The following is an 11,444-nucleotide window of genomic DNA, read 5'->3' as shown; positions in this document are numbered from 1 at the left end:
ATGGGGGACTGAAAATATAGCTTCTGGAGTCATAATGTCCACATCTACATCTAGGCTGTACAAATTAATAGGTGCACAAGAGGCTAGGTGAGCTACTTACCCTCTCTTCATCTCAGTTTTCTCATCTGTAGAATGGGTCAAGTTCATGGAGTTGTTCAATTAAATAATAATGTGTGTAGAGCACACAGTACCTGGCACATACTATTTCCTAATTCGTATTGACTAAAGCCTTAAATATTAGGAAGGAGCTCCAACTAAGATTATGGATAACTGAAAAGAACTCTCTGTACCAAAGAAAGAACCAATAGACAAAGATGCAGCTCTCCCTCTTTATATGTGCATGGTATACAATAATGAAAATACACGAAGCTGAAGCCACCCAGTGACCTTCATGATCCATCTTCACACTCATCAGAACTCTCGTCACTTAAGTCCTCGCTGCTTTCTCCCTCGCTCTCAACACTGCTGTCCTCTTCGCTGTCTTCCTCATCTTCCTTGAGATTCTGAGCTTTCTCTGCCATAGAAAGGAAGACAAGTGCTTCAAATGTTTCTTGATATTGTCAGTCAAACAAACAAACCAACACACAAACCATAATGCTCCTTACCCCTCCCCTCTACCAAGAAATATGTATTTCTGAACAGAAGAATCAAGCTGAACTTCACTAACGTAGGATACGTAGGATCAAAGTAGTAGAAAAAGTGAGAAATATATTATTACTGGCATGAAGATGTTTGTAGGTTTAAAGTTAGTTAAAATATAGGTCTATGAAATCATTTGTATTATTGTCAAAGAAATTCTTAAATAGAATTAGGGTGACTGAGACTTAGGGTAATTAAGAGACTACTGGCTGGAAATCATGGTACATCCCTTCAACACATGAAGGTGGTTAGCATGTTCTCTTTCCTATACCCAATGCCTCACAGCCAGGGAGCCTTGGCAGTTCCACCCCACAGTGAGAAAGGGGTCCTCTTTTCTATCCACAGAGGACAAGCTGATTTTACTAAACCATTTGATTCAGCCATTTAGATATTTCTTAACCACTTCTGATGATGCATTTTTGACAATTTCCTGAGATAATGGGGTTTTAAAGACTGCCCATAGTTCTTTGAGAAAAAAAAAAGGAATTTCAATTTTTAAAATTACCCATCAGCAACATTTCTTCAATAAGTGATAAAAACTCCTTGGCCTCAGGATTTTCTGGTTCATAGATTATGACTGAAAATGGACAACAGAATGTGTGTTATTAAGGTTCACAGTGTTTCAACAAACAGGATCCTTAGAATGAGATTGAAACTGTCAGTCAGAGCAGGTAGAAATGCACAAAGCAATAAACATCAACAATTATACCACAGATAGATCCAGGTACAAATAGAGAAAATGCTCCACTTATATTTGGTGCTTTATTGGAGAAATTATCCTTATTATATTTTTCTACCTCCTATCCAAATAATACAATCTCAATCACCTCAATATGGCTTCCCTAATAGGCCAGTAGCCAAAGTGTTTCATGAATAGAATCATTCTTCAAAGAGTGTACAAATCCTGCAAATGTGGAGAGTTTGATAATGAAAAGACAGTGTGCCTATATGTCTGTAATCCCTCATCTCATCCATTAGTATATCTGCATGACATCCTTTGCTGAAGATCTCGTGTAACACAAAGGAAAGGAGTTTTCTTTGTGCGACCTCTTCTGTAGAGGTGCCACTTTTAAATAACATCTTTTGCATAGGGAAAACTGATGTTGCTTTTTTCCCTTCATTCTGAGAACTTTAGTCTACTCACCAGTCATCGCCTGCTTAACAATACTCTCCCCTCTTCATTGAGCCCCATTTATTCCCTTTGCCTTAGGTGACTGCTGTCCTTCCTTTGGACCATATCAGACTTTTTAAGGCTTGTTGGTATATTATCTATGTGTTAGATACCAGACTTCTTTCCAGAATTTTCTAGAGTCTGGTTTTCAAATCTCTCTACAGCTCAGTCTCTCTTCCTTATTCCTACATGCCTAGAGGAGTATTCATTATTTCTTTCTGTATCATCCATTGATGACTCCTTGTGCAATATCTTGGTGGCCCCCAGGGGGCACTGAAACATCAAGTGTGCTATTCATCTGGCTAAAAGAAAGAGAACTGTGGAAGGTTCAAGGCTCCATTGACTCATGGCTTTCATCTTGACATGTCAAACCAGTGACTTTATTTCCAAATCCACTAACATACATACATAACTGTATGCTTGCTCAAAAACTTCCTTTAAGGATCCCAGGTATTTTATGCATTATTATACATACAAATAAGCTTTCTAATAAGGTGCCTTTATTATACATTTAACTTGAAATTAAATATACTTATCAGTAGTCTAAATTTTTCTCTGAGGCTAAGCCTCTTTCTAGAGCAGGATTTCTCCAACTTGCTTCTTTGGATACTAGATTCTTAATACATATTTGGGATACTAAGTTAAAGAAAGTTAATCGGGAAAAACTTACTCTAAGGAGTAATCACAGGAATTTACAGAACCAGTCAGATGTTCAAAACTGCTATGAATCTTATAGAGAGGCAAATGTGATTTATCCAAATTTATTTGACAATGGAATCATTTTTGTGGAACACTTACTAATAAACCCTAAGCTATCACTTGGAACTAATTTAGAAAATTAATGTTGGAATTGGATTCATTTCAGGGATTGGAGTGTAAGTTTAGCTAGCATTTATCAATTTTCAGAAAGTGAGGGAAAGGTATCTGGTTTGAAACTTGGCCCAGCAATAACTATTCTAGGTGACAAATCAAAAATTCTTATATCACAGCCTAGACGGGTGTGTAAAGATTTGAGATAAGCATCTAGCACATGCAATTTCTGTCCAGGGGTCGTTTTCCAACTTGGGCTCCATAATGGAAGCATTGCCCACTAAGGATCCTGGAGAAAAACTGCCCGATATGAATTCTGGTCCTGCTACCATATTTAATATGGTTGTACTTCAATTTCCTTTTCTGTAATAATATCTGTCATATTGGGCTATTTGGATGAATCAATCAGATAATATTAAGTACTCAGTCCAGTCCTTGGTGCATGGTAAGTGCTGAATAAATATTGGTTATTATTAGTTTTCCTGGAATGGTTCTTGGACTAGAGGATTGTTTGGTTTCTTTTCTTCTGCCTCAGAAACAGGGTGCTTCTTCTGACTACAGGACTCATGTGGGGAAGTGGGGCTTCTAATGCTATGGGGCTGAACAGATTGGAGCTATTTCAGGGCAGAAAACACTTGTCTTGTTTACTGTTGCATGCCCAGCAGAGTGCTTGCTATGTGCAGCAGGAGCCTTCAAAACATTAGAAAGGGGAATAAGTGAATATAGACAAATGAGAACAAAGCAGGCTTTTTTTTTTTAACCCCAAGATAAGGTGATACTGTAGGCTAATAGAAAGGGATCATTTATTTTACTTGAAAAGAAACAGCTTTTTAGGAACCATCTTTTCTGAAGATACATCTATATTCAAAATAGAGCTACAATAATGAGAACTGTTTGGGTTTCAAGCCATTGTTCGTTACTATTTACAATGGTTATAACTCATGATATAGATCTTGTAGCACACTTCCCTTGTTTTTTGTGTGTAGAATCTCTAGCTACTTGTGAGCAGAACTGATGTGCCCTGAGAAGACTGAGCTGCAATTTTCTCACTTACAGGTGAAGTGACCAAGAAATAGGGAGACTGATTGGCACAAAAACCTCAGTCATGAACGAAATGAATGAAGAAAAGTACTTTGGACCCTTGACTTCCAGTCCCATTTAAAAATCATTTTTTTCCAGGTTGCCCCTGCTGCCTGACAGGAAATGGAGCAGAAATATAAGTTCTGCATGAGACAGCAGGAAAATGATTGAGGAACGATTACGACTATATAAAAACTGGGTGGAAGACAGAAGAAATTCAAGCCTATGTGGATAGATACAATGTTTTGGAAGAACCCAAGGCAGATTTTTAAAAAGGCAGGAAAAGAGAAAAGAAGCTGTGGGTGCCTAGATGCTGGGTGGGATGCCCTATAGTCAGACAAAATCATATAAGACTAGCTTGCAATTGGACTTCAAGGCACCACCCCAGGAACCAGGGGCTTTTTTCAAGAAAATGAGTGTGTACACTTTTGAAGGGATAAGGATGCATTATTTTATATAAATTAATTGTCCTTGATATAAACAAAGAAAAATATATATTCATCAATCATGGGACCCATTTCTAGCCTGACAGATCCATGAAAATATTTATTTTCCAAGCCTTTGCTTCCTTTACCAGAAAAGTAAGCTTATTAACCAAATAAGGAAATTGAAATGGAGTATGGAAATGACAGACTTTCAAGTTAGACTTGGAATATGATCCTACTACTTAGGAGCCATTTGACCTTGTATGAATTAGGTCTTGCTTTGCTTCAGTTTCCTCCTCTGTAGAGTTAATGATTCTCACAAAACTGTTTTGAGTATTAAGCACTGTTTCTTCAAGAATGTTCCTATAGTAGGTATTCAACACATATATGCATAAATATGTAAATATATAACTACACTTACAGATGTCAGAAGTTATACATTTAAAAATAAAAATACAGGGCTGGGGTTGTAGCTCAGTGGTAGAGCACTTGCCTAGCACATATGAGGCACTGGGTTTGATCCTCAGCACCACATATAAATAAGTAAGTAAATAAATTAAAGGTATTGTGTCCATCTACAATTAAAAATATTTTTAAAATAAAAAATAAAAATGCACACATATAAATTCTATCTATCTATCTATCTATCTATCTATCTTTATCTATCTATATATACATAGAAAGAGACAGAGAGAGAGGGAGAGAGAGAGAGAGGGAGAGCACAAGCACAAAGCAGGTATTTTGTAGGGAAGCTAGAATATGATAAAAGGGACAGACAAGAATATCTATACTATAAGCATTTATATATAAAGTATGTGGGGTCCATGCTAGATAAGAACAATTCATTTTGTCTGCAGCCATAAATACAGAGAAAGTTATGGAACAGCCTCCAATCACATGTTCCTAATAGCAGCAAAGAACTAGTGCTTTTTCTCCCTGAGAACTTGGTTCTTCCCTTGACCTGGGTTGGCACTGCAGACTCTGGGCCTCCCTAACTTCACACCCTCAGCTGGGAATCTGCCTCAGAAGAAGGCAATCCTGTTCTGCGAGGGAACCCATGCATCCCTACTTCTGGGCCTCTTTGCCCATGTTTCCAGTCAGCCCTTCTTCCTCCTAGAAGCAGCGTTCTTACAGGCACCCCAGATCCTGGTGTCTGATGGGGACCTTAGCCACTCTTCTTGTAGTCTAATCCTCAGTTTTAGAGGCACCACTATTTGACACTGACCTGTAAGAGGGGACAGTGTGAATGTGTGAGCCTGTAGACATGTTAAGTTTAAAGTGACTCCCCAGAGGATTGAGAGAATGTGTGCCTTGGCTCCTGCTTTCTCTCCGTCTCCCAGCATGTCTGGGTCAGAGGAAGGTGCTCAATATGTACTTGTTGGAAGGAGAGAAGGAAAGAAAGAAGAAAGAGTAGGAGAAAGGGAGGAAGGATATTTTTAAAGGGCTATATCCATGAACATAGATAAATTTGAAGTGTTTCAACCCCATTGACCTGGTATTTATTGTACAATCACTGGTTTGAGTCAGGCTGACAAGCATATTATTGAGCACCTGCTGTTTATGTAGCATTCTGCAGGGCTCATAGCCAAAACAGACTGACAGTACATATATTTTATAAGCTTTAGCCAGAAGCTTTCTAAAATGATTGATGGATAGAGAAATAAAAAATACATAAAATTTTCCACAATTAGTTTCCAGAAAAAATTCACAGAATGGAGAATGAGTGGAACAGAGTTCCTTGTTTTACATAAGCCACTGGAGAAAAGAAAGGTGTAGGAAAAGCAGGCTTGCGTTTCCATTCTGACCGTGTCACTGTCATCGTGAGTAGTGCCAAGCCAGTTGTTTACCCCTCTCTGCTTCAGCTTCTTCCACAGAAAGTCACTGGACATTATCTTCTCTGAAGATTCCTTCTGATTGGAAAATTCTGTTTGTGGGACTCTAAAAATAGCTTTGACCAAAGTATTTTATTAAATAGGTTAAAAATACTCTATAGGATTAAACAGGACAAGCTGTTTACTTCTGATATGAAATAGGTAGTGCTAAAGGATTCAAGAAACCCATTTTTAAAACTAGCCAATCTACTTCTGTGTTCATAGTGGGGACACAGGCAAGTGAGGGTAGACCCTTCACAATCCCTGCACTACATTTTCACTTCAAGGGATTTATTATAGACTTAATTTAAGTCAACTGCTAGTTAATGGTCCTATTATCAATAGGTTTATATATATATATTATAAAATAACTCTGACTAAAATATTTGAGGAAATATGGACAAAATAGTTGGAAAGATGGTGTATGTTAGTATAGAGCTGAAATCTTTCCAATCATTAAATGGGCATTTAAAAGTTGGAAAATACAGTCTTTGACATTAAGAACTCACCGGATAGTTTTTTTTTTAAAGAGAGAGAGAGAGAGAGAGAGAGAGAGAGAGAATTTTTTAATATTTATTTTTTAGTTTTCGGCGGACACAACATCTTTGTTTGTCTGTAGTGCTGAGGATCGAACCCGGGACGCACACATGACAGGCGAGCGCGCTACCGCTTGAGTTACATTCCTAGCCCACCGGATAGTTTTAATAGCAGACTGGACACAGCATAAAACAGGATAAATAAACCCCAAAAAAGGTCAATAGAAAATATACAAACTGGGCTGGGGTTATGGCTCAGTGGTAGAGTGCTTGCCTACCATGCGTGAGGCACTGGGTTCGATCCCCAGAACCACATAAAAAAATACTAAATAAAGGTATTGTGTTTACACACACACACACACACACACAAAGAAAGAAAATACACAAACTGAAGAATAGAAATATGGAGAAATAAAAACAAAACAGAACTAAGTAAAAGATACATGTGGGATTTCATGAAAAAAAAAATTGAATTCCTGGAATCCCAGGAAGAGAAGAGAAAGAAAGAATAGGGTGGAAGTGGTATGAGGAAAGGTAATGGCCAAGAACCTTTCAATGTTGATGAAAACAACAACCCACAGATTTAAAAACTCAGCAAACCTTCCCAATAGGATAAGTACCAAGAAAACCATAAATACCTTTAAATTTTTTTTTAAGTTGTAGATGGACACAATATCTATTTATTTTTATGTGGTGCTAAGGATCAAACCTAATGCCTCACAGGTGTGAAGCAGGCATTCTACCACTGAGCTACCACCCCAGCCCAGAACCACAACTATCTTCAACAAGTCAAACCACTAAAAACCAGAGAGAGAGAAGACAGATCATTTCCCCTGGAATCAAAAGCCTCCAGTGCTTTCCCATCTCACTCAGCGACAAGCCAAGGTCTCTGAATTGACAAATGGTCCCATGCAGTGTGCATAGCCTGTGCCAAACCTCTCTGATCTCTCTGACCTCCGCACCTGCCACACTTCCTTGCTCTTCTGCTGCAGGTACACAGGACTTCTTGCTGCTGCCAGCACGCGTGCTGTTTGACATGCCTAGCACACTTCTTTCCTCCACTTCGAGTCTTTCAGGGAGGCCTTCCAGCCTACTGAAAACTACCTTGTTTTCTCCCAGTGCCTTCTAGTTCCTCTTTCCGACTTAGTCTTTCTCCAAAGCATCTAGCATTTATGATACACAATTTAGTTTATTATCTGTCTGACAGTAGGCATAAATGTGGGACTGTTATTCCATCATGTTGGCTGCTCTATTTCCAGTGTCTAGAATGGTGCCTGGCACACCCAGGCTCTCCAACATTGGTGGAATAATGCATGTTCAGATAGACTAGCTCGACAGCTATAGCACCTGGCTTTTCTTTGAAACAAAAAGCATAAAGGTACTATTCCCTTATCATGATGGTAAGGATTCTGATTTATTTTCCAGTGGTGATAATTAGTCTACATTAGTTTATGTCGCTAAAAGTTACTCTAGAAATCTAAATTAATCCTTATATTAATTAACCATTCACTATAAAGGAGCCACTGAGACACTAGCAGGGAATTAGACTTAGGATAATGGAACCATCTTACATATGATAGAATTTATTTTTAGAAACAAAAGGAATATTGGAAAATGTGAAAGCATTTTGTACTTACTCATCTGACATAATTTTTTTGCGAGATGATAGTCTCGGCCCATTTCTGCTCTCAGGAACTGGAAAACATTAAATTCGTTGGATGTAAGTAGATTCAGAGAGAATTTAATTGTCAATTATAAATTCCCTAGAAAATACTCCATTAATGGTTAGTTGTTTTGCTTTTAACACATACACTTTTCTAGGAGTGAGTCTATAATCAATTAATTAATCGAGGATATGTAAGTCTCTTGGGTGGCAGGGCAACTTGGAATAAGTGTGCCACCTCTGCTTTGTTGCAGCCACATTGTGTGCATACTGCCGAATCATTTAAGAAACATAGGTTGACTTGACTGGCACAGATAGTAAATACTTCAATCACTTTATCTGATTATTCCTTTAGTTTAGATATAGATTTCATGTGTGAATGTAGTTCATAACGACATAACAGTTCTTAGTTGAAAAGAATAATTATGGACTTAACAATTATGTACATTCAATATTTTCCAGCACTGCTTCTATATTATCTAGTTTTGCTTATACTATTTTTCTTGTTAAAGTAATACACATTTGTAATGTAGGGAATTTAAAAGCTAAATTAACACATTATGTTCTCCATTAAGAAGCACCTATATTTCTACCATCTAGAGATGTTTAACATCTTCATGTATATCCTTTTAGTTTTGCTCATAAATAAACACATATATATTTATAAATATTAGGATTATTCAGTAGTTATTTAATAAATAAACTATTTGATTGTGATTATTTTTCCCCGTGGCATTAATATTCTTATTTTGGTAGGGAGGGGAATACTGGAGACTGAACCCAGGGTCTCTTTCATGCTTATCATGCTTAGTATGTGTTCTACCACTGAACTACACACCCAGTCTAGCATTAAATATTACATATTTTTTTACTTATTTAGGCTACAATTTACTAGATGAATTTTTTGTCATTAACTTTTATTTTAGTTGTAGATGTACATAATACTTTCATTTTATTTGTTTTTACTTATATGTAGTGCTGAGGATTGAACCCAGTGCCTCATGCATGCTAGGCAAGTGCTTTACCACTGAGCCACAACTTTGGCCCCTGTCATTAACTTTTTTTTTTTTTTGGTACTGGGAATTGAACTCTGGGGCACTTAACCACTGAGCCACATCTCCAGCACCCCACCTCACTTTTTTTTGTATTTTATTTAGAGACAGGGTCTCCTTGAGTTGCTTATTAGCACCTTGCTAAATTGCTGAGGCTGGCTTTGAACTGGAAATCCTCTTGCCTCAGCCTCCCTAAGCTGCTGGGATTACAGGCGTGGCCACCATACCCAGCTGTCATTAACTTTTTACTCTGCTACCAGTTAAAAACACACACCCACACACACACACACACACACACACAAAACTTAACACTTTTTGTTCCTGCTTGAGTGTGGTACATCTGGACCACACGCAGGTACATGAATTTTACTCAGCAAGAGACAGGGACACTGAGTACTAAGAAAAACTTCTCATGCATTTCCAGATATGTGATGAATACCCAGGTACCATTTTAAGAAGACGTTCTCTATTACTTTTTTCAGTTTCTCCCTTGAAGTTTTTTAAAAATATGTTTCTGATATAAGTAGAACAATTCTAGAGTTTTTCTATTATTCACTAATTTCACCAAAAATCTCATTTATTTGCATATTAATAAAAACTATATTGATTCATGCAATGGAATTCTTACATTTTAAATTCTATTCTTGTCTAAGATATTTTTATTTTCATTCCTATTTGTGATTTTATTGCATTGTAGTTATGATATTTATCAGTTTATCTGTACGTTATTTTTTTTCAAATACCTAGCTCTTGATATATTAATTTCATTTTTACTTTGTATTATTATTATTTTTCTTTCGTTTCATGTTTTATTATGTTTTCTATTTTTCTAGTTTTTGGCATTGATATTTAGTACCTTTATTGTTGTTATTAGTTTAATCATCATCATCACCATCATTAAAGCATTTAAAACCTTAAGCTCTTTTTAAAATAGTAATTTGTAATGTTGTGGTTATCACTATTTTCCAAATTATTAAGTTTAATTTTGATTTCTCATTTTACTTCAAGTGTCATTTTGAAGAATATCTTTTAAGTGATTTTAATTATTTTTGCTTATAATGCCTAGTTTCATTGATCATGGTTAGAGAATGTGATCAGTGTAATATGCAGCTGTTGTTCATATTTTTGAAATCTTGTTTATGAGTTGAATTTCTATATTCTCCTCTTCCTTCAAGTTTCTAGATTCCACTCACGTCTCTTCCTCTTAAAAATCCTTCTCTTATCCCTGTTCTTCCTGCTTCTTTTCTCAGTCACTTAAGTCTTCCTGTTCCCAGGGAACTTATTAAGCACTTTCATTAGTATATGTTTCAATGTGTTGTAACTATTTCTAAATGTGCCTGTTTTCAAGGACAGAATGTCTCTCTCTTATTTATTTCTATATGCCCAGCAACTAGCATGGTACCCAGTATGTAGAACACATTCCTTCCAGCAGTCCTTACAGGGCACCAAGACTTCTCTTACTCCTGCCTCTGCCTCACTAGAATACTGTATGTCACTTTCAGAACCTTCTTTTACTTCTAACGCAATGAAGAGAGATGAGTAGCCAGGTAAGCGTTTATATCTGGGCAAGGATCTTTTTTATTGATTTTTTAAAATTTAACTTGATGAATACGTTACTAATTTGCTTAATTTACTTAGTAATAAAATCATTAGTTATTTCAGCATTTTTAAGTTTCTTAAATTGTAATGCACAAGTAAAACTTACTTCTGCCATCAATTCTAATGGGGCACGAGTATCCTTTTTAGGGTTACTGTCTTCATCATCTTCATCACTGGTATCATCCTCACCATCAGCATCCGTTGATTCTGACAACTTATCAATACTCTGAACACAATGTTCATTATTTTTCTCCTGCTTTGCAATAATTGTGTCTTTGCCCCCTTCACCTAAAACAGAATATACATAATTTAAGCAATGAACAACGAAAAGTTTAGAAGTTAAATTTTGCCAGACCCTATTAGCATCCATAAAACTGATATACTAAATTAACATAATCACCAAACAAAAACCGTCATAATGACCAACAATCTAGCCTCTGAACACTACAGATATTAATCTATCAAAATCCCAGTGAGGGCTGGTGGTGTGGCTCAGGGGTAGAGCACTTGCCTGGCATCCATGAGGCACTGGGTTTGATCCTCAGCACCACATAAAAATAAAGATATTGTGTCCACCTATAACTGAAAAATTATATAT

The 11,444-nt window shown here is 36.7% G+C and overlaps 1 protein-coding gene across 1 annotated transcript in view; it reads right to left on the bottom strand.

Moving 5' to 3' along the window:
• Window positions 1-315: 315 nt before the first annotated feature.
• Erich2 (glutamate rich 2) overlaps window positions 316-11,444 on the bottom strand; it is a 25,560-nt gene continuing 14,431 nt past the window's right edge. Inside the window, exons 5-8 of the mRNA XM_048811967.1 lie at window positions 10,953-11,202; window positions 8,170-8,227; window positions 1,145-1,216; window positions 316-514 (exon numbers count right to left, since the gene is read on the bottom strand). Of these exons, the coding sequence (XP_048667924.1) occupies window positions 390-514; window positions 1,145-1,216; window positions 8,170-8,227; window positions 10,953-11,202 (505 nt within the window). The 3' untranslated portion in view covers window positions 316-389. The remainder of the gene's footprint in view (window positions 515-1,144; window positions 1,217-8,169; window positions 8,228-10,952; window positions 11,203-11,444) is intronic.

The sequence above is a fragment of the Marmota marmota genome, unplaced genomic scaffold (genome assembly GCF_001458135.2).
Source record: "Marmota marmota marmota unplaced genomic scaffold, marMar, whole genome shotgun sequence".
Lineage (NCBI taxonomy): Eukaryota > Metazoa > Chordata > Mammalia > Rodentia > Sciuridae > Marmota > Marmota marmota.
This window is presented reverse-complemented; position numbering and strand designations above follow the sequence as displayed.